Consider the following 24,759-nt stretch of genomic DNA (forward strand, 5'->3'; position numbering starts at 1 on the left):
GATATGAATCGGTCTTGACACTAGACTGTGACTTCCTCAAGGACTCAGTAACCTTTACCTTGTCTGAGAGGCCCAGGGGCCTGTGTAAATACCTCTGTTCATCCATATAATGGTGTAAGGTTTACCTACTAATATACACCCCTGGTTTAATAAAACGTAGACCAGATGGTAAGCTTATAACTCACCTACAGCTTAGTTTACATTTTTTTCTTTTTAATTGTTTTTTACTATTTCAAAAGAAAAACTGCTTAAACTTATTTTTCACTGTCACAAATTCAATTATGTGAAATGAGAACAAGTCAAACTTCACATTGAGAAGTATTTTCTGATATTTTGTTAGTTGTGCTTGTGTAGTACTGCCAATTACATTTATTAGCCCTAAATATTAAACAGCTGGCAGAATTCCATTGTATATAAATAAGACATTTGAGACCTGGACAAGTGCCATTTTGAATACAGCCAGCTGGTGCTTTTTACAGTTTCATTCAGCCCAGCAGTACTGATTCCACAGTACATTCCGTGTTGAGGTAAATGACAATAGAAAAACATGTTGTGAATAGTGAATTCTGTAGGAAATCCCATTGTGTAGAAATATAACATTTCAAAGATTTGTTAAACCAAGGAAATGATATAGTATGCACCTGTTTGTTGAATTTCTTGAAATTTTTTTTGTTACCTGAGCTATGGTTTTAATCTTTAATTTTCTGTGTGCCCATTTTGTAGAGCTGAGTTATGCCATGCAAATGCTTGCTGCTTTGTTTATTTTTCTCCTAATAAAATTAAAATTCTTGTTTCAGATTTATATTAATCATAAAAGCATATTGAACTTAACAATCTGCATGTCATATGGTGAATTTACTCTTTCGGGATGCTGTGAACTTTAATTTTTATTTTCACTAATATTATCATGTGCATACCCTACCTTTGTTGAATAATTACATAAAAGCTCTTTATCATGCTATTACATCAAATTAATGTTTTAAAATGCAAATATATAATCTTATTGCATTGAATAAGATATGAAGATAAATGCTGGTAAAGTGGCTTGAACATTTATGAAAAGAGTAAACATGAAGTCAATGTTAATATATTGAAATTAGATGATGACTTTGGATTTATCAGTAGACTTCTAAAAATATTCCTTTTTTTAATTGACTATGTGAGTTCCTAAAATTGATAAATAACATAGAAAATCTTTATTGATGTATATCATGTGTGTGCATTCGCGTGTGTATGAAAAATCTGAATTAAGCAGCAGGCTTGTCACTGTAGGCCTTATCTGAGATCATTAGCAGTGATATGGCTCCATGGTATCACTTAAAGGATTGGGTTGAGGAATGCAATATAGTAACCCTCCTGACTTGTTGGAAAACAAATCTATTCTATATTAACACACAGAAAATCTTTTTGCAACCCAATCTGTTTTGTTTGACAATTTTAAATATATTTCAAACCATATAATTAATATATCCTAAATTAAAATGAGCAACATAAGGAAATAAAGAATTTTAATGGGAAATATAAAACAGCTTATTTTATCCTAATAACAACAACAAAAAAGCCTATCTAATATGTGGCATTTTGTGATTTAATAATTTGCATTATGAAAATAAATGAATTTGCTCTTTTTCATAGTCACCCCTTTAGTACCTACACATAATACCCCATCAATAAAATGTGTGGAAGAAACGAATAGATTAAACGCATCCAGACAGGAATAAGCCAGCTGAAGTCTATTCTGTAATAAGTATACCAATGACATCCCTGTTGCCAAATGCAGTGGCCCAGTCCTCAACCCTCACTTTTCTCATCTACTAGGAGCATTTGACTAAGCTTATCATTAATTTTTCTTCTCCTTCTAAAATGTTTTCTTCATTGGGTTTTGGAACAAAATTTTCATAGTTCCCTTCCTTACTTGCCCCTTTCCTTTTTAGTGTCTTTTGATGAGTTCTCCCAATATTCTCAATTTCTAGTAAATAAAGAACCCCAAATTCACTATTCAAATCTTTTCTCTCTACAGTTATTTCCTAGCCAATATCATCATCTCTATAATGACAAACCCTATCCACACTGGATCTGTCTTCATTGTACTTCTGAATTCCAGGCTCAGGAGGACAAGAGCTGGTTGCCATCTCTGCTTGAAAGTCTAGCAGGCATTCATAATAAACATATGCAAAATACCTTCCTATTCTTCCTGCACACTTGCTCCCCTGTAGTTAATCTTCTCCATCTTCATAAATAGTTTCCTTCCTCACACCACTCAGACCTCTGCCCATAATGATTTATCATCATCGTGATTGTTGACCACTGGATCCCTTTACCTGCTTCCTTTTTCATTATCTGCTCTCTCCCTGCTGGAAATAAAGTTACATGGAACTTGACACTTTGCTGTTTGTTTGTTTTTTTCACTGGCTCTATACCCAGTCTTAAATATGCTCTGGTTCATAATAAGCCCTCAATAAGTACTTTGGAATGGACTGAATGTAAGACTGTACTAAGTGCCTCTTTCATGGTCTACCTAGACCAGATGCTTGGGCCTAGAGTGTAATCATTAAATGGATTCCAGTCTGCTTAGAAAATGTTTATAAAAATTTCTGAAGGGAACACATTTGAGTCTTTCTCCAGCATATGAAGAGGACCAAATGAGAACTGATCACACGTTGTAAAATGAGAAATATACCATATACTATATGAGAGATAAAGTGGGATTCTAGTATTAATGTCCAAATTTTTACTGCAGTAGTATTGATATCCTATACTTTACTTCAAGTGTAGTGTTGGAAACTATACTAAAAGATCGAGTGGTTAGCTATATTCTGAGATGCATTTCTATTTTGAAAAGTCCTGTTTTCCAGAAGATGTTACTTTGAGCTGCTCATGGCCCCATATCAATCTGCCCTGACACAATTGCTTTTATTTCAAAATAGAACCCTTGCTTTAATTTTCAATATTTCCCCACATCCAGTCTCTTAAAAACAATCACTATAAGTGCTCTATTTTTAACAATGGGATTAGTAAGAAGGCATTAACTTTGTTCAGTGTGCTCTGCAATTTATTATTACTATGTTTTCCTTTGTGTGTTAGCTCTGCTATTTTCTATCCAGATATAATAATGAAAACCAAACTTTAAACTCAGCTACTTTTATTCAGAAGCATAATTTCAACATTAGGTCTTAGCTAAAAACAGGTCTCTCATTGTTCAGAAACTTGGACTCTAAGACACTTCCTGTGCAACACTATTAAACATCCTCACAGGTCTCTCATTGTGCAGAAACTTGGACTCCAAGACACTTCCTGTGCAACACTGTTAAACATCCTCCATCTGCAGCAGTTCTAAGTTTTACGGCTTAACTGTTTCATGACTACTTAACCTAATGGCTATATCTGCCTCTTTGATATATTTTATATATCTTCTTGAAATCAGTTCACAATTCACTTAACTTTTTGATGCTTGCTAGAAAAAGCTGATAAAGAAAAAAATTTAATTTCTCTGGACTAGTCTAATTATAATAAAAGTTCTTAATTTTTATTTTTCTAACTCTCTTCAAAACTCCCTGGCACATCTATGAAAATAGATGAACCAGGAATTTTGGAGAATACAATAAATCAACCAGTTAACTGGGCACCTATAAGTGTAAACTTTATTTGAATATTAAACTTTTAAATTTTATATAAATGTTATTACCTGGTATATTCTCTGCTAAGGCTGCTGTAACTAAGTACCAGACTGTGTGGCTTAAACAACAGAAATTTATTTTCTCACAAGCTAGAAATCCCAGATCAAGGTGTTAGCAGGGTTGGTTCCTTCAAGGGCTGGGAGGGAAGGGTCTGTTCCAGGCCTCTCTCCTTGACTCATAGATAGCTGTCTTCACTTACGTCTTCACATAGTCCTCTTTCTGTATGTGTCTCTGTTCAAATTTCATCTTCTTATAAAGACCCCAGTCATAGTGGATTAGAGCTTCCCCTAACAACCTTATTTTCATTTAATTATCTCTTTAAATATGGTTACATCCTATCTCTAAATATGGTTACATCTTAAGGTACTGGGGGTTAGGACTTCAACATATGAATTTGGGAGGGAACACAATTCAGCCCATAACACATACTTAAACGCATACCTGTTTCATTTTTTTAATTGAAAAAATTTAAATATAATGTTATTCTTTCATTATCTGAGTAAATGTTTGTTGACAACTCCTACTAGGTATTGTGATAGATTAGGAGACAACCGTGTTTACGAACAATGAAAGTGGAATTTCTTCAGACCAATAATATACTTTCAAGTTGACCATAGTTCCCTTGAGTCTTCGTTGTGTCCAGCCAGTTTTATACCTTTATACAACCTACCCCTGCAAGTTACACATTTTGCAGCACTTTGCTGGATTCTGCAGCTACACAGAGAATTTGTACTCTTAAAGACCACATAAATTTACCTTCAGGGAAAATGTAACCTCTTTGGAGAAAAATGTTTAAGAAAATCAATGCAGTATGAGGTAATACATGCAATAGTAGAACTATTTAGGAATGATGGAAGTGCACAGCTGAGGAGCAAGTGACTCAGTCTTAGAGGGGAGGGAAAAAACCTTGACGAGGTGTCACACGAATTGGGATTTACAGATCAAAGTGTATGTAGCTCACTGAGTAGGCAGTAGGAAGCAGCAGGAAAGGGAAAAGAATTCTGGTTTCTATATAAATGGAAGAGTGGCACAGAAGTATTTTTTGAAACTGCCTTCCAAAACATAATAATAATAAATACCAGAAGGAAGCTAGAATAAGCAAAAGCAAATCAACACAGATGCGTGTGATTGAGAGTAGACTGTGAGCTAAGCGCCTGAGTTCAAATCCCTGCCACTTCCTAGTGTGTGGCTACAGGATTTTACTTAATCTTTTGGTAGCTTAGTGTCTTCATCTATCAGAAGGATATATTAATGATCTTTAACCCTATGGGGTAATTTTGGGGAATATATTAGATTATACATAAAAAGACTTTAGAAAAGTGCTCAATAAAAAGCATTTAATGCATGACTATGCTGGGGAGTAGGCAAGCCTGGTGAAATAACACCAATATTCAAGAGGAGAATCTTGGGCATTTTGTTCTAAAATCCACACTACACTATGTCAAGTTCATTACCTTACATTCAACATCTACAGTACTATTGGATGATTGTTGATATTGAAAACAGCATACTCTGGGCCCTCTTGGATCCAGAGTTATAGGTATAAAGAGTTATCTTCAAAATTGCAAAGCTAAGATTTTAAAGTAGGAAACTATGATAATAAATACAAAAGGGCTAAAATATACTACATATCTGTATACAATCACTGTATATTTTACATATATTACAAAGTAGTATATATACTACATATAGTATACATATTATATGTGTATCATTAAGTAGAAATAAATAGCAAATGGTATTTATAACAATCTACATGGTTGTGGGATTTCAGAATTAGTTCTCCAATAACCAGAGTATAAAATGGATTGAAATATCCTACCAGAATATCTTCTTTCCATGTACTTGTAAAAATCTGTAAACTGCAGAGTTAATGTTGGTTTTCTTTAATGTAGTATTACAGTCCTGTTTAAGTCCCTAGAATTGATTCAGTTTCTATATTCTGAAAAGGATCATAATACAGAGAACAAATTGGTACATCTTAGCATGAGGTACCATATAACTCTAGGAGCTGAATGATTCTGGGCACATATAATGTTGGGGAAATAATATTAGGAGCAATCCTGTTGCTAATCCAGCATGAACACCTGCTTTAAAATATACCAACTTTAGCCTCATTCAATCAGGAAAGCAGAAACTGATAATTGGATCAGTTGTAAAATTAGAAGCAGTATTTAGACAAATAGTTTCAAATAAACATATTTTGGCACATCTATTATTTATACCTAAATTTTGAATTTATCTGTGAACGTTCTCTATAATCTTTAGTAGAATGTTGGACAAAAATTTATTTGGATAAGAAATAGAGGTGCAATAGCATTACAGTTGTGGTTTATATTAATATAATAATTGAAACCACAAAATAATAGGTTCGGTTGAATAATTTTCCTTTACATGGGCCATTTACAAGATATGGGAACATTTGACATACCACACATAAATAAATGGTCAAACTGTGAACAAAGAAAACAAAAACCCTGTAACTTATGTAGTTAGCCATGAATTTTGAATTTAATATTTTTAGTTCAAAATTGCTATGATGCTAATTAATAACTGTCCCCCCAATTGATAGTGGATTTTGCATTACTGTAAGAATAATTATTACAATTCTATAGACTTATTATTCACAATTTAATTTGTTATTAGAAAAAGTTGTCTCTGTTCTCAATAATTTTGATATTGGAGCAATTACTTTTTGTTTGAAAATTTTGTTACACAAAATTTTCTGAATATATGTCACTTAGCTCTTTAAGTATCTTCCAGTGTGTTTAATTGATATCTAAATATTAGATAAATAAAACTGAATCACTTTTCCATTCTCAAAATGTTTAAATTTTCATTCATTCCTAAAATGTTATGATTCCATGTATTATACTTATTTCTAGTCATGAACAGGTGTGTATTTGAGATCCAATTTATTTCACTCCTTCAACTTCTAATCACATTCACTTTAGACAATGAAACTGAGTATACTATATATTGCAGAATACACTATATATTCTAGATCATCTATATTATGATCATCTAATAATTTCCATTGAGGAATGTTTACCACTTTTGATTTGTTTACAATTGTGTTTAGGTGAGGATTGAAATAGGGTTAAATTTATTCTCAAACATCCTTCCATAAATGTAGCTTTTCTTTAAAAATTCTATTATTTAAAAACATGTTAATATAAAGTACATAAATCAATATGCTTATAAAATGTGATTTCAATGAGGCCACAAGTTTTATCTAAAAATATAACAATACCATGTTTCTGCATTTGCTTCAAACCCATTAACCTTTGCCTGTAACTTAGGGGAATTCCCAGTTAAAAAATTTCATGTGGATTACTAGCAAACCAGGTTTCTACCAAAACTGACTTTAAAATGAGTCCTTCCTATCTTGCAGAGACAGTATGGTATGTTGGCAGTAATACAGGACTTAGAAAGAGAACTGTATCTTGGTGTGTCTGGCTTGGACCCTAATTGACCACTTTTACCTCTCTCCCTAGATGTCAATTTCTTAATCCATAAAGAAATTCTCAAGTTCCCTTCATTTCATAAAATAAATTATTGCAGGCCCTGTCCATGTAGCATACACAGAATCTATCCTGTCCAATAATAAAATTGTTTTAAAAAACTACAATTATTGCATCTTCTTCTTTGCTATACTTTCTGTAGTTCTGTAACATTTGGGAAAAGCTCTGCTACTTAAAACAAAAGAAACAAAAAACAACCCTTCCTTATAGTCACAGGTATCCTTCTGCTCACCAGTTTATTCTTCTCAGACCACTTGTTTTTTCCTCCATATTAAATGCAAAGTTCTTGGAATTCCCTCCTCTCTAGTATCACTGAAAATTTTCTCCCTGTTCTACTCCCAACCTCTGTAAATTCTCCTTTCCCAGCAGTATTTACCATACTTAACTTGGAAAACTTTTTTGATGTGGGGAACACTTCAATATGGATCCTCTGAAGGAGCAATTTTTATAATATTTCCATTTCTTTCATCAGCTCATCTTTCTCTTTCCACCCTCTAAACATAAGCATTTCAAAATACAGTTTCTGAAATTCCTTTTTTCTTGTGTGTTTTTTTCATCTTTTTTAATCATCTTAATCATTTCCAAAGCTTTAATTAGGCAGCTCCAAATCTGAATTTCTCCTACCCTGATACTATTTCTCCTCTGACTTCTGGATGACCTTTCTAACTTTCGAAACATCTTTGTCTTGTTTCATGTTGACATATCAGACTCCGCTTATGTTAAACAAAACTGATTCTTTTCACATAACTTTTCCCACCTGCATTGCTGCCTCTCTCTGCTAATGACATTATTTCCAAGTCACCAAGACAGATTAGCGGAAAATAAGAAAGGCTTTCCTGTCAAAGAGCTCTGGGTGTGAATACAGGCTGCACTATTTACCAGCTATCTGATTTGGGGCAAGTTGAATTTCTTACTAAACTTCATTTGTCTCATTTGTAGAATTAGTTGATAGTAACACATGCTGCAAAGGAGTTTTTGCAAGGACAAAACCATTCATTGTCTGGAAAGCCCATTACTAGTAACTTCTACATAAAGTGGCCCATATGATTGTCAAATGTTAGCTCAGTCATTTGTAGGTTTTTAATGTTTTCAAACCAAATATTCATCAGTTGCCAAGAAGTAGTCTTATCCCTGAAATATTACTGTCATTCAAAAATTAATCTATCCATTTGTTCATTTGATGAGTGGATTATGTGGAACTATGCTGGGTGTTGAGAATCATTAATGAGCAAAATGGACAAGCTCCCACCATCCCTCCCTTAGCTAACCACAATAACCCTGACTCATCTCCCTCCATTCCTCCTCCAATCCATCGCAAACACTCTTGTCAAAGTAATGGCCCTACATCTGACCTTTGAAAGTCTTGAGTGATGAGATAAACCTCAGTTATATTCCAAATCATCCCCACATGATCGTCTCTCACTACTACTTTAATTTTCTATTGTTCTTATAGCAATCAGAGTGATCTTATGAAAAGGTGAGCCTTGTCAGTCCTCTGCTCAGATCCCAGGATTGGAACTAATCTCCAACTCGTCCTCTTTCTTCCTCTGCCTCAGTCATGCTCTTTCACTCCTAGGACATACCACTTACACTCCACTTCTTGTGTTTTTTTGTTTTTGTTTTTTGGTTTTTTTCTACATCAGATGTACTCCTTTGGTCCTTTTACTTCTATTTTATTTGAATTGAATACTCTTTCCTGATGTGAGCCATCCTTCCAGGTCTCCCTTCCTGGGCTTCTATATCTATTTCCTTAATCAGATTAGGAAAGTTTTCCTTTTTTTTTTTTAAGATTTTATTGGGGAATTGCGGGAGGGGAACAGACAAGTTGCTGTCCTTTTGTTCTTCAGTCTAGTTGTGGAGGACGTTGCTTCACTGGCCCATGTTGGTACATGATCATTGCGCTCTTCCTGGCTGAGGCAGATCAGTCACTGGCCATTGGACAGCCGCTGACGGTGGCTCACTCTGGCTGCCGGCCACTCAGGCTGGCTGCCAGCCACTCATGGTAGCTTATGGCAGCCCATTGCAGCCCCACTGCAGCCTACACCATTGCCGGCGACTGAGGGCAGCCCAGCTCCAGGTCGAGCTGTTGTTCACCATCTTACTTGTAAAGGGCGCAGCATCACTGGCCTGTGTGGGACCCAAACCGGTGGCCCTGCTGCTCAGAGCTGGTGTCCCAAGCCAACTCTTAACCAACGAGCCACTCAGCTAGCCCTCCATTGTTATTTCTTCAAATAGGTTTTCAATTCCTTGCTCTCTCTCTTTTCCATCTGGTACTCTCATATTGCAAACGTTGGTACGCTTGATATTGTCCCAGAGGCTCCTTAAACTCTCATTTTTTTTTATTCTTTTTTCTTTTTGCTGTTCTGATTGAGTGTTTTCTGCTACTTTATCTTCTAAATCGCTGATTCAATCCTCTGCTTCAGCTAATCTACCCTTGATTCCCTCTAATGTACTCTACATGCTAGTTATTATAGTCTTTATTTCTGAGCATTTTTATGTATGTTTTCTATCTCCATTTTTATCTTTCCTATGTCTTTGTTGAAGTTCTCTCTGAGATCATTGAGCATCCTTATCACCAGTGTTTTGAATTCTGCATCTGGCATATTGTCTCCATTTTGTTTAGTTATTTTTCTGTAGCTTTGTTCTGTTCTTTTATTTGGGACATGTCTCCTCATTTTGGCTGCCTCCCTGTGTTTGTTTCTATGTATTAGGTAAAGGTGCTATGTTTCCCAGTCTTAGTAGAGTGGGAATAGGTGTGCTGTATAATAGGTATGCTGTGGGGCCCAGTGGTGCAGTATCCCTAGTCACCTGAGCTGTGCCCTCCAGGTGTGTCTCTTGTGTGGGTTGTGTGTGCCCTCCTGTTATAGTTGAGCCTTGGTTGGTATTTGCATGACAATGGAAAGGTTGACCATTGGGCTCATTGGTTGTGAGGACTGGCTGTGACTATAGTGGAGGAGCTATTGTGCAAGGGCTGACCATACAAAGCAGGATCTGCCTCAGCAGAGCTCTGGTGATTGCCCTTGGATATGTCATCCTTGGAGGCAGCTGGGTGTTGCTCAAACTCATTTCAAAGCTGGCCACTGGGTGCGCCAGCCCAAGGGCCCACCTAGGAGGGGCCCCACAGCAGATCAAGTTCAGCTGCAGCCAGTGCCCTACCTGGGATCACCTGGCAGGAGCCACAAAGCAATCTGTATATGACCAGTACCTGCACCATGCTTGGGAGTGCCTCGAGAGGCCAGGCCACAAATCAAGGCTGCTGCTGCTAGTGCCAGGCTTAAGGATGCTCAGCCAGAGGTATAGGACACACTCAAGCCAGATGCTGCTTGTCTGGGTTACTCAAACCTTTGAGAGATCCTAGGGAAGTCTGCAGCATGAGCCAAGGCAGGAAGTTTGTACAAAACAGCTACTGGAAGCAACTTGGGTGTGCCTGAAAGTTGAGCGGGGTGGGTTCTTAGAATCAACAAGGCATGGCAAACACATGGTGTTAGCCAGCTTGATGGAGACTCACATATGGCTCCCATCTGTGTCTGCATGCCAGGAAGGGGGAGGGCTCACAAAAAAACAATGGATTCTGCCAGCTACTCCACCCGGGAGAAAGCTGCCCATCCAGCCCTCCTCCTGCAGTCAGTCAACTCAGTTCTACCACCACCCCTCCCACCCATATGTCCCTTCATCTCTCCGGCTGCTGCCCCAGCGCTGGAGCCCAAAGCCAGTGATTCCCTTGGTGAGTAAGTCTGTATACGGTCCTTTTAAGAGTAGTGCCTGGGACTTCAGCAGCCTCCCTCTCACTCAGTGACAATCTGCACTGATTTTTACAACCAGAAATTACGGGGACTTCTCTCCCTGGCACTGGAATCTGAACTGGGAAACTGGCTGTGGTGGTAGGACCCCTTGCTCCTTGTGGGGGGACCTCCACAGCCAACATATCCATCTGATTTTTAATAGCCACACACAGGTGTGGGACCAGCACATTCCACGTCTCTGCCCCTCCTACCAGTCTCAAGGTGGCTTCTTCTGTATGTCTTTAGTTGTAGAGTTTTGTTTCAATTCGATTTCAGGCAATTCTCAATGATGGTTGTTTTGCACTTTAGTTGTAATTTTGATATGGTCATGAGAAAAGGTAAGCCCAGCGTTTAACTACTCCACCATTTTGACTGGCACTCAAACGACCATTCTTACGATGCAAAATCTTCAAGAGTAGGAAACCATGACTTCAGCATTATCATAATTATAGTACCAAGATACAATTTTGTACCATGAAAATGCTTAATAAATATTTATTTTATTTAGTTTGGAAGTAACAACTATATACTCACTTTACTATCAATGTCATCTATTAAGTAACTGAACAATCTTATAAAAAAGGTACTATTATCATCTCTATTCAGACATGAGATAACTGAAGCTTAACACACTGCCCTGTATAAAGGTCTCATAGTAATATTAATACTTATTTAATTTTATTAAACCATAAAATATGTGTATTAATATGTTACACAAATATATTATATACTTTTTATTTAAAATATATTAGTGAAAGGAAGTGAAGTCAAATGTCTAGTAAAATTACAGAACTATAGTACTTGGTAATGTGTAGAATATTATTGGCAATACTTTTACTCCACAAGAATGACAAATTTATCATTGATAAAAGACAGTCTCATTTATAATAAAATATAAAGCAGTCCAATATTCAATTATTTTGTCATTAATTATATATATACATATATATATATATATATATATATATATATATGTATATATATAAATTTCAAAATAGTAAAACAAACTACACTTGTTATAAATAGTGGTTACCTTAAACAAATTTGAAGAAACTTTAGGCTAGTAAAAAAATAAGAAGAAATAGGGAATGCTTGAATTTAAAATACATTCTGGTTATTTATTTATTTTTTTATGTGAATTTTCTTGATTTTTCCAGTATTGTTTGGGTTATTCAGATTTAAAAAAAATATATTGTAAAGCCCCCAAAATACATATCTACAACAAATTTGATCTGCAGATGTCCAGTTTGAAACCTCTGTTCTGGAAAGTTTCCATAATTAATAGATACGTAGTTTGATGTAATGAAAGGCACTTTCTCAAAGTCCTGCTGATTGTGAAGACAGATGTGACACCAGGGCTCAGCTCTCCTTTCACGCTGCTCTTCTTTCTCCTCATTCTGATATTATATCACCTCCTTTTACATTCTGGTTATTTTATGAGGAAAAAGAAAATCTGTGTATTCCAATGACATTTTTAGTTAACTGAACTTTGGCAGAATAATACTAACATTTGTTTACTGCTTCACAGGTGCAGCATATTGTTATAACTATTTCAAACAGATAATCTTTTGTTTACAACATCTCTACTCATATAAAGAGTTTGCTATTATTTCTCCTATTTTACAGATGTATAAATTAAATTATAGTCTATTCAATGTCCTATTAAGTAGCAGAGCTGTGTTTTAAACCCAGCATTTGTCTATCTCTAGAATTTAGTCCCTTAATCTGGGCTCCACAAGATGCTCAATGGAGAAAGGATTAAAAATATTCCTATGAAACATGGTTGCTACTCTTGTGAGAAAAACAGAATTCTCTGTAGCTTTAAAATTGTTGCTATAAAGCAGCTTCCGTTTCAGGAAAATGCTCTCAAGAATTACACTTATTGTGTTAAAAAATAAACTTAGTTATCTGAAGATCTGTGAAATTTAGCACGTTTCACAGTGACATGAGTTAATTTCATTTCCGTCACTGTAAGTGCTCCACAGGTATATCGTAAATTGCTATGATTGCTGTGGCTGTGACCTATTATCATAGCAGGAAATTACATGAATCTCACCACTGATATGAAATGTCCTGCTGTCACTGCTATGCATTAATTTCTACATAGTTGGCCATTTGTAATAATTCTCTAAGTGTCCACCTTAGCACAGTTTTCAGTCTAGACAAGTTAAGCCCATGTGCATGGAATTTTCCCCCATTATTTTCAAGCAGTTATACTGAATTCCAAAATTATCTTTTTATTGGGCAATTTCATATTGAACCTTTTCCCAAGAATTGGAAACATGATAGTCTTCATTGTTGTACTCCCTAATATTTAAGGGAAATTTATTCTATAAAAAAATAAAGTCATTTGGCCCTACATATGAACAGAAAGGTAAAAAAATCTTTGATAATGTAAATATTTATTTTTCTAACTTTAATGAAATAGATAAATGGTTTCTTAAATAAGTTTTTAACATATTGACCTCTTCTTTGTTAATATAAGTTCAGATAAGGGTAGACTTCATAGTTATAGTTTTTAAAATAACATTTTTGAAATTATAAATCTCTTTTACATTATAAATAGTGATATTGTACTATTTAAATCAAACCACTGTAATGTAAGTTATATTAACATTCCTCCTCACTCAAGAAAAATAAATTCCAATTAGCAAGCTTACTTGAAAACTTCTGACAATAGTGAATTTAGTAGATATGGTCTTTGCATGGTATATTTTATATTTTAGTGCATCATGTCTGTTGCAGATCAATTCCCCTGGCTATATATTCAATACTTTCGGTTGATCTTTAATATTGTGCATCATTTTTGTAAGTTTTCTTTTTGCCACTGCATCATGTTCCAGACTTTAAGATTCTTTTCTTCATGTTCCAAAAATTTTCACCATCTATTCACCAGTTATGAAAAAAAAGTTAAATATTTTTATCATAAATTTACTGACATGTATTTTCTAGAAATTTATTTTCCTCTTTTATCAAAATGTTACAAAATGCTTATAAATATGGAATTGGTCTATTGATCTATTGGTCTATTTTTACTCAGTGAAGGCCAGTCTCTGACATCTGACACGTAACTATCCAAAATATTGATTTTTAAAATATAATCCCTGATATACCCAAAAGCACACTTCTGTGCTTTGTTAGCTATCTAAGTTTAACATTTTTTCATATCACTTGATATTTAATTCTACTTACTCTCTATAGGGTACTTGGTTTTAGGCACAAGGCTAAGTGTTTTGGAGAATAGGATGAGCCAAATCAATAACTATGTTGAAGAGAAAGAATAACAAATAAAGAAATAAATTAATATGTCTTTAAAATAACAATAGATATAAAAAAGCATATTACATAAATACTATGTGTTCCTTAAGAACAGGTTCCTTCATTACTCAATTATCAATACAGAGGTTGGCCCACAGTTATTCAGTAAATATAAATTGAAGGTTCTTAAAGATATATGAGGTCTAATGAGAACACTGTTTTATAAGAGAAAAATTAAAGATATGCATTTGTTTCCATACATGCACCTTGATTTTTTTTTCTGCTGTTGTTTGTAGTCTTTTAGTACAAACAGGCATCTTTTTTAAAATATGTTTTAGTAGTCAAAAAATTATAATATAATGAGCTGTTACTCTCTGCACATGTAGATGTATCCTGTATATATTCATATGAAAGCATATTTGTTTGTAATTTTTTAAGAAATGTTCAGTGTACATTCATTCAAAAAGGTCATCTTTATATCTCTCATCTGAATCTTTGCAATAGTCTTTCTGAAGCCCTCCTCCTTTTCTTTTTTCCTTTCTTTCCTTCCTTTCCTTTCCTTTCTTTTCATTCTTTTTTTCTTTCCTTTTTTCTTTTCTCTTCTTTTTCCCTTCCTTTTCTTTTCTTTTCTTTCTCTTCTCTTCTCTTCTCTTCTCTTCTCTTCTCTTCTCTTCTCTTCTCTTCTCTTCTCTTCTCTTCTCTTCTCTTCTCTTCTCTTCTCTTCTCTTCTNTCTCTTCTCTTCTCTTCTCTTCTCTTCTCTTCTCTTCTCTTCTCTTCTCTTCTCTTCTCTTCTCTTCTCTTCTCTTCTCTTCTCTTCTCTTCTTTTCAGAACCAACTCCCAGTGCAGAGCTAACCATGTGCCTGTCTTCAGTAGTTTCTCACTGTAGCAGATGAAGAGATGTGTCAGTTGCTGTTGCTCAAAGCAGCCCACGCCTTTCTGTTCTAAGTAACTGCCTACATACCCAGTGCTCAGTGCCCTATTTTATAACTATACTGGAAACCAATTTCTTAAACAGGCCTGTCCTTACATATCTTCGTTTGCTAACAGTTTTTCTCTCTATATATATGCCCTGTAGGAGTTCTAAGCCCTACTACCCTTCCATTCCTTCTTCCTTAATGCCTTCCCAGGACTTTTCTTATAGCGCTAATCTTTCCTTTCCCCCAATTCCTTGTACTACCTGAGATAGAGAGCATTTCATCATTTACCTTGTGTGATACTTGTGCCTCTCCTTCTAGCATCAAATCTTCTAAATAACAAAAATCACATTTTAACTTTTTGCTACCCACAGTTTCTACCCTAGATTTTGCATACAGAAATATTAAATAAATGCATGTAGAATTGAACAAAACTGCTATCATAAGGATGTCTTTAAAAATCACAATTTACCACAGAAAATCACAGTAGGAAACTATCAAACTATGGCAAACATAAAAACAGCAGCATGTCTAAAACCAGTTGTCTTGCATTCATACCAAAAGAAATATGTGGTTGAAGATAATCTCCCACACACACTGTTTACATCTTTTTGTAATACACACAGTTTGCATTTACCACCAGATGCAAAATAGAAGAATACTATGATTAGATTTATTTTGTTTGTTATTACAAAATCTTACAATTCTTTATGGGAGGCAGGAGATGAGGTTATTCAGGTGAGTGTCTGAGCCTTGGCAAATCTGGAATCAAAAAACATGAGATGAGGGCTGAGCAAAAGGCCATTTTAGATAGATAGATAGATAGATAGATAGATAGATAGATAGATAGATAGATGATAGAGATAGAGATACAGATACAGACACAGACATAGATATAGATATAGAGATAGAGATAGATATAGATATAGAGCTAGATATAGAGCTAGATATAGAGATAGATATAGAGATAGACATAGATATAGAGCTAGATATAGATATAGATATAGAGATAGATATAGAGATAGACATAGATTCATGGATGTGGAGTACAGCACAGGGAATATAGGCAATGGTATTGTAACAGCTATACAAGATGTCAGAGGGGTAGTAGATTGGGGGGGGTGATCACTGTAGTGGGTGTAAATGTTTATTTATTACATTGCTTTTTATACCTGAAACTTAAAAAAAAAAAAAATATGTGCATGGAAAAAAAAGGCCGTTCTACAGAGACAGGGGAAGGGCTATCTAGAAACTTTAGACATAGTTTCTGAGGTAATTCGAAGAGTTGGAAGCTGACATTGGAGTATGCTGTCAGGTCAAGTAGAGATCAGAAGTTAAAAGTCCAGTTGGCCAAAAGACATATAGCATTGGCTTATAACCTTAGGGGTACACTAGATCACCTAGGCCATTTAAAAAAAAAGAGTTTAAATAGGCACCCATGAAGCAGTGTGTTGGAGAAGCTCTCTGACTAATGTTCAGCCAGAAATAAGAGGCACTGATGTAAGGGAATTAGGCTGTGGTCAGAAATATGGGACATTTGTCCACAGAAATAAAGATGTGGTTACAGCCCTGAGATCTCAGTACAGTAGCACCGACTTCTAGCTGGGAAGAGAATCCCTAAATTTAAAGGCCTAAAATAGTCAAGCCAAAGCTGCTCTAGTTCTTGTCTCAGTCTAGGGGTTTAAGGAACTGAGAGGTGCTGAGAAAGAAGATGGAAGCATTTGTGAGCGTGAGGTTCTGGGTAGAGACAGAGAATTCAAGGCAGGGGCTTATAAGGGACCCAAGGACCCCCATACCTTCCTGCTTTCTGGAGACAATGCCTTTAATAACCTGAGTTTTGTTATAACTACAGGAAGTACCATGGACTGCCTGATATTCCTGAGAATTCGGAACAGGGTTGTTACTCTGCCTCTAACTCTTGCTCTCACTCTCTGAAACCATTTGTTGGCTTTCCTCATTAATAATCTCTGTTTTTTTCACCACTTGCCTGGTTTTTCAGCTCTTTTCAGTATACTTGACCCAAACTGTAATGCTGTCCTCCCTATATTCAGTGAGGCAGTTCTAATACCATTATCAAATCTCTGCTGAATACTTAGGGGTTTAAAGGCAGGTGGGGTGATAGATAGTGGTTATTCCTATTAAGATTGCTGGCCATACCATCCCAGGCAGACCCCTTCTGGGCATTCCTGTCCTTAAACTCTGGCTTTCCAACATCAAATCCCCATTTTCTCTCTCCTTGATTCCCTGGTGACTCATGTAATTTTCTGATTTGACCACAAATCAACATTACCAGCAACAAAAACCCAAAAACCAAACAATTCCATTCCTCTCAGCTGTTTTATTTTACTCTATCTTTTTATATAATATACTATTAGAAATACATATATATATATATAATGTATATATACACACACACACATACACATTTATATTTGTGTATATGTACTTTTGAGGCAGGGAATGTGCTAAAAAAGTTATTGATGAATAAATGAAAGCATAATGATTTTTATAAATATATCTGTGCCTGACACTTGACAGTAACACCCTTACTGTAAGTGATTATGCATCTCCATGCTTAAAATGCTGATGCATGGTAAGTGTTCAAATATTTCTAAGATAAACACTGATTTTTGAAATGACTAGGATGTTTACAAAGAGAAAAAACATGGGATTGAGAAATATGAATGGAGAAAGAGTAGCCATGAACCAACTTAATATCACAATCATTGAGTGCAAGATTAATCATTAGCACTTTGTAAAGTGCAGAAATATGAGTTTCTTATTAACCATTTAAATGTAAATACAATACTGTAAAATAAGAATATTGGTGATTATTTTATTTTTATCTGTAAATTTCAAAGAAATTGGTTTTATGTCTTATCAGATAAATCATGAAGCTGTTTTTCTCACTTTCTTAATATATCCCAAATTATGTTAGCCTATGCACTAAATGTATTGCATGCTCTACCTCCTTAAGAAAAAAACAAAAAAAAACAGCAAACATTTTTCTCCTTATTCCTTGTTAGGAAGTAGCTAAAAATGTAACCAAGAGAGTAATATCACCAATGAGTAAAATCTTTAATTACTATAATTGAGGTTTATCAAAATGATAGTTATTAGGTTAAATGCTGATTAATTAAAAATATATATTTTCCCAAAAAATATGTGTTTGCATCAATGACATGGAACTGTGCTATCTAGAAAATATAAATTAAGAGTTTCCTTTGTATTCCACACCATCTTTTGATGATGGAGAGGCTCACTGTGATTATGCTACTGGACATAGATTTCAGAATGACCTTGCTAGGGAGAGGGATTCTGGATACATGTTTTCCAGTTTCCATCTGGAAAAAGAAAAAAAAAAAGGATTCTCAGTTCTGACTTCTGTGTTCTAATAGTGTGGGACCCAAGCTAAATATTAGAGTTGTTTATTTGGGAGAATTTGAGCTTTAGAAATAATTTGACCTCTTTCTTCCTAGTTCTGTATCCCCTTCTGCTGAAGACAGCATTACTGCTGGATACCTCTTGCAAAGATTTTCTTTAGGATGTCGATATAAGAAATGTCTAAACCTGTAGAAAACTTTAATAAGTTTATGTGAGCCAAACTGATGACAATTGTTGGGAAGCAAAATTTCAACAAATGAGAAAATGCTCCAGAGAATGACAGTTTGCAGCTTATTTTATACAGTAGAATCAAAGGAGGGGATGTAAGGAGAGTCACTGGAAATCCATTGGTGGTCGATTAAAGGGTCAGGAGAAAGCAAAGTGGGAAAATCTTGGGTTGGATAAAAAGTAAAGTGGAGAGACACATACTCCTTTTACTTTGATTAGTACATGATAGGTAATTAACATTTACAGTACATAGAGAAGGTATTTGGAGAAGATAATGATGAGGGTTTCTGTGGTTTGGTGCTCTGGTGTGGTGGGTGTGCCCTGAGGGATCCAGAAAAAAGGGGATAGATACTCACATTCCAAAGGTATGTTATCTTAGATGCAAAAAAGATAAGAAACAGTCTCTTGTAAGGTGAAGACTGACCTTTGTCAAGGAAGCTGCAGGCCTAGAATGTAACTACCCACCATGACCAGCTTTTAGTTAGAAATTGTTATGTTCAGATCATCCTTTGAGGTTAATTTCAGTCTCTGAGATTGTAAGGCCTGCCATGCTGGCCTCCTTTGAGCTTGTCAGTTTAGTACGTGGCCCTCCATTTTTTCCACAAGGAATTAGGAATATCAGGAGAAAGATCCTTTGAACCACCCAAATCTACATGCCATCAATTCTATGTCACCGATTTATTTTTCTGAATCTTCTTTGGGACAATTACTATGGCAGTATAGGATCTCCAATAATTTATTATATTGCACATTAGTTCTTGAAGTAGAAAGATAGGGTCAATATGGGCATTTCTTAAAATGTATAAAGTGTAAGCTTTACAGCAGCAGCTTTCATTAATGATTTTTGTTTCTGCTGCTGCTGTTGTGAAAATGCTCATTTAGAGATTTTATTTCTCCTGTCTTCAGTCCTCAGTAAATGTTAGAATTAGAGATTTGTTTTTGCAAGTGGTCCGAGATGGCCAGTCAACATCACTTACAGGCAATTTGGTCTTCATTACAAATTAATGAAGTGATAATTGCTCTCTCCAACCTTTTACGTGCAAAGCATTGTGGTGCTGTTTGCATTATCTTGCAATTTATACCTCTGCATTCAAGGACTTGGGATAGCTTGCCAAATTAGCATCAAGAGGAAAAATGTTAAACTACAGTGAGCTCCATAATCAAAATCATATTTTACATCAAATTAAAAAAAATCTCCACATAATCTCATCTCTGTCTGATGTCCAGTAAAATTGCTGTTCATACATAGCAGAAGAAACTGGCAATTGATTCTTCAGTTGAAGTACAAACTCACATTTATTCTAGTAAGGAAATCTTGACCTAAAAGTTTTTAAGTCAATTGGTTTATTTTTAAATAATGATGCCCATGATCTAGCTTTCTGTAAAATGTTCATGGAAAACATTTATTCTCTAGAATTTTTGTTAGCTCTGTATTTTACAATACCAATGTAATGATAATAGAGAGATTCCACATAATACTGACTTTTTTACATTAGGGAATTTTGGAGCTCCAACTCTGTTCACTGTTTTTTTTTTTTCTCATATTAAACTTATACATTAATTTTGCTTTGAATATGACTTTAATATTATAGGCACCTTGATGTAAAATCCTCATTACCGAGATCCTCATATACACTTTTCTTCTTAAAAAGTTCATAGAGTGGATGTTTGAAACTGGTATATTGGTGATTATTAAGAGCAGTGTGAATAGTTTCTTTTCTTATATTAATATATAAATGTATCTTGTATATTAAGTCTAGTGTTTTCTAAAAAAGTCCAAATGTGTTCCTTTATTGGTTGGGCCTTGGGTGTGAAAATGAAGTCAAGCCAATTTTGCCTGCAGAAAACTAATGACTTTCTTATATTATAGACCTGAATCATCATGATTATTAAAATAAGTAGTGCTTTTTACTTACTTGCTTTTGCTTTGTTTTTAGGATTGTAGGAGAGCTAAGGAGAATAAGAAGTTTTGAACTATGCTTTTCACACTGGTGGGGGCCCACATTGGTTTTGATAATTCAAACACCTTCATGTAAATAATTTATTTTTTCTCTAATGCAGTTCAAAGGTCAAATAAATGCCATATTTCTTTGCTCATGGTTACCATCAATTTAACAAATTAACATTTTATCTCATTTTGTGACTAGAAGTTGTAGATTGGAATTACTATGTGGTTTTAATAAATATAAATATAAAAAAAGTTAATACACCTTAGATGCCATAGATTTAGTTTAAAAGTATATAAAACTTGCCATTCCCTTAACGGGGAAAAAATTAGAGACACATTTATAATGGGCTTCACAAGGATTGTATTTATTTATTTATTTATTTATTTACAAAATAAAAATACATTATCTAATAAGAACTTTATATTAGTTAACCCTTTGAATGATTTCTACATGTATTATAGGAGAAAATGATTTTTATAATTCCCAAAAGGTGAAGTTTTGTGTTGCATAGTATGGAGGATGTAAAAAGGTCTAAAATTTAGCAAATGAGTTGAAACAAAACTAAATTTATCATATATCATGAAATAAATTTAGTAAGGGTTGTATAATACAGTTTCTTAAGCATGACAGGGGTGTGGAAGGCATAAAAAAAAAGAAGAGCAGAGTCCAGTTACGGTGATACAATAAACAAAAAGAAGATCATACATGTCTTTTCAAAATAGGACAAGAGTTGACATTGACAAAACACATAGTATGTGCATAAGTAAAACATAATTCACTAACTTCAATTCACATTTTTAGAAAAATATAAATGTAGGTTAGAAACCGTTTTTAGAAAAATGCAAATGCCAAACTAAGGAGTTTGAAAGTTATTGCATAGGACATGGAGCGCCCTAGAAGACTTTTATTTCAAGAATGATATGGCAACCATCAGTTTGTTCTCTGTTATCGAAGAGTTTTTTTTTCTGTTTTATTTGTTCATTTATACAGAGAACAAACTGGTGGTTGCCAGATAGGAAGGAGGTTGGGGGACAGGGTGAAAAGGTGAAGGGATTAAAAAGTACAAATTGGTAGATACAAAATAGCCATGTGATGTAAAGTAAATCATAAGGACTATAGTCAATAATATTGTAATAACTAAGTATGGCATCAGGTTGGTATTAGACTTATTGGGAGGTTCACTTTGTAAGTTATATTAATATAAACATCTAGCCGGTATGCTGTACATCTGAAACTAACATGAGTGTCAACTGTAATTGGAAAAAAACATTTTTTAAAGAATGATATTTTAAAAGATGTAGTTTCCTGGCAGAAGTAGGCAAAATTGGGCTTGTTAAAAGTGTCGATGTAGGGATAATCATTAGAAACAATGGTGTAATAGTTGTGTAATTGTAAGTAACACTAACTATTTGATGCTAAATTACATGATTCTCAAAACCTGCTCTAAGGATCAGAGAAGTAGTGATTCATTGTTCTAAAAAGTCTTGAAACATTTTAAATGTTTTTACAATAAAAACATTTGCTTTAGGATAATCCTAATTGCTCAAACAACAACAACAACAACCCGCATAACCATTTATTTTTTGCTTATGTAAAGTTTAAAGTGAGTAAAAGTTACTAAAAATAGAAATGTTTACGATACATATATCTTCTGTTCTCCATGAATAACTACTAGGATTTTTTTGGCGGGGGGAAGGGGAGAGAACCATGTTTATATTTTTACTTCAAATTTTCTTTCATGGTTCCCCAACATGTAGTCTTTGAAATGACTGAATACATTAAAAAGTGTCATGCCTGAAGACACACGGTAATGACATCATTTGTATTCACCTTGCCTTGCCATTTATATTGATTTTACCAGAATCTGCTGTAAACTGGGAAAAGATTAATAAAGATGAATTTAGGCAGTGGTATTTTTTTCATTCTATTTTTTTAATAACAAACAAACAAGAAAGCATTCCAAAACTATACAACAAAACCATTTCAGAGTGTTATAGAAAATGCCTGACTTGAGGTTTTGATCCTGAAATATTTGGCTAAATTCAATTAATTGCTGAGCAACTTTATCCTAAATATCCCACAAACTGCAATGCAGTTCAAATGTGTTCATCAAAATTATAAATTATAAATGAACTCAGAGAACCTTGCCAACAAACAAACAAACAAGAATGTTATGGAGTTGTTCCGCAGCAGTCATGAGTAAGACTGTGACACTGTATTTCCTGTGACGCCATTGATATCCTAATCTTGTATTCACTATTATTCATGAACTTATTCTTTTTTTTTCCTCCATTGATTCTTTAGTGGGAAGAAATCAGTGGTGTTGATGAACATTACACACCCATCAGGACTTACCAGGTGTGCAATGTCATGGATCATAGTCAAAATAATTGGCTGAGGACAAACTGGGTCCCCAGGAACTCAGCTCAGAAGATCTACGTGGAACTCAAGTTCACTCTACGGGACTGCAATAGCATTCCGCTGGTTTTGGGAACTTGCAAGGAGACATTCAACCTGTACTACATGGAGTCTGATGATGATCACGGGGTCAAGTTCCGAGAGCATCAGTTTACAAAGATTGACACCATCGCAGCTGATGAAAGTTTCACTCAAATGGATCTCGGGGACCGTATTCTTAAGCTTAACACTGAGGTTAGAGAAGTGGGTCCCGTCAACAAGAAGGGATTTTATTTGGCATTTCAAGATGTTGGAGCTTGTGTCGCCTTGGTGTCCGTAAGAGTGTACTTCAAAAAGTGCCCATTTACAGTGAAGAATCTGGCTATGTTTCCAGACACTGTACCCATGGATTCCCAGTCCTTGGTGGAGGTTCGAGGGTCTTGTGTTAACAATTCCAAGGAGGAGGATCCCCCCAGGATGTATTGCAGTACGGAAGGCGAATGGCTTGTACCCATTGGCAAGTGCTCCTGTGATGCTGGCTACGAAGAGAGAGGTTTTGTGTGCCAAGGTAAGTCTTCTCTATTTTCCTTCGTGGTGTTTCTCACTTAAGAGTTTATCATAGAGTAATTAAAAGAAATGAATTTAGCCTGAACTCACTTGGCAGCAAAATGTACCTCAAACTGAACAGTCTATTTATAGACTAAATTTATCCCACTTGCTGTGTTGATTCATAGTTCGTTGTAGAAATATTAACATGTTTGATTATGTGGCGCTGGCCTACAGCCCACACGAGGTGTTACATATGCTATTTTTAAGCGTTCCCTGCTATTTAATGACTATGGTGATATAATTCTACATCAACTGAAAGAAAAAACAATTCTGTCCTTTTTGTGTGGAGAGAAGAAACATCGTGGGCATTCAGGTAATCTTATTCTAACAGAATTAGATACTGTGTTGACTAGGTTTGTGCTTTTCTATCTCATAGCAGTATGTACTTCATGGCTATACACTATAGTCTTCTCATAGACATTAAAAGTTTAAATGTATAAATACGTAGGAAACCTTAAGTACCTAGTCTTTAGAATCTAGTCTGTTTTAATACCTTTGTTTGCTATTACACTCTGCCAGGGGAATTGAGTTTGGTGTGCTACTTATGGCCATTCAGTAAGTCTCGAGTCCATGTGGAAGAAATTAATATATTTTGTACTTTATTATATACATTAATATACTTTACATTTAATTAGTATATTTTACATTGACCTTTCTAACAATCTGAACAGAACATAGCATTTTTCCTTTGACTATGGGCACAGTTTATAGAAAAAACAATTTTCTTAATGAGAGCAAATGGTACATTCTAGCCTCATACTTCTCCATGTTATTTAGATCCTTGGCAAGCACCATGAGAATACTATTACCAAGTATATTTTTGAAAGTTCTAAAATTAAAATGACATACTAGCCACTACTTGCTTATTACATGAGTTGAGAGAAGTCTCAAAAGCCTTCAGATTCCACTTCAAATTGTATTTTATTATATGGTATTATTTATGATATATGACATTTGTGAGATTTCTTTTAAACAAAATAATGAAGGCCTAGTTTAGGAGGAGTTAAAAAATTGGCTATCCCCTCTAATTTGATC

The 24,759-nt window shown here is 34.8% G+C and overlaps 1 protein-coding gene across 2 annotated transcripts in view; it reads left to right on the top strand.

Annotated features, from left to right (window-relative positions):
- Positions 1-24,759, top strand: part of EPHA3 (EPH receptor A3) — a 361,979-nt gene that overhangs the window by 82,746 nt on the left and 254,474 nt on the right. For both annotated transcript variants that reach the window (XM_019629966.1, XM_019629967.1), the window contains exon 3: positions 23,023-23,683. In XM_019629966.1, the coding sequence (XP_019485511.1) occupies positions 23,023-23,683 (661 nt within the window). The remainder of the gene's footprint in view (positions 1-23,022; positions 23,684-24,759) is intronic.

Source organism: Hipposideros armiger, unplaced genomic scaffold, assembly GCF_001890085.2.
Source record: "Hipposideros armiger isolate ML-2016 unplaced genomic scaffold, ASM189008v1 scaffold_877, whole genome shotgun sequence".
Classification (NCBI taxonomy): Eukaryota; Metazoa; Chordata; class Mammalia; order Chiroptera; family Hipposideridae; genus Hipposideros; species Hipposideros armiger.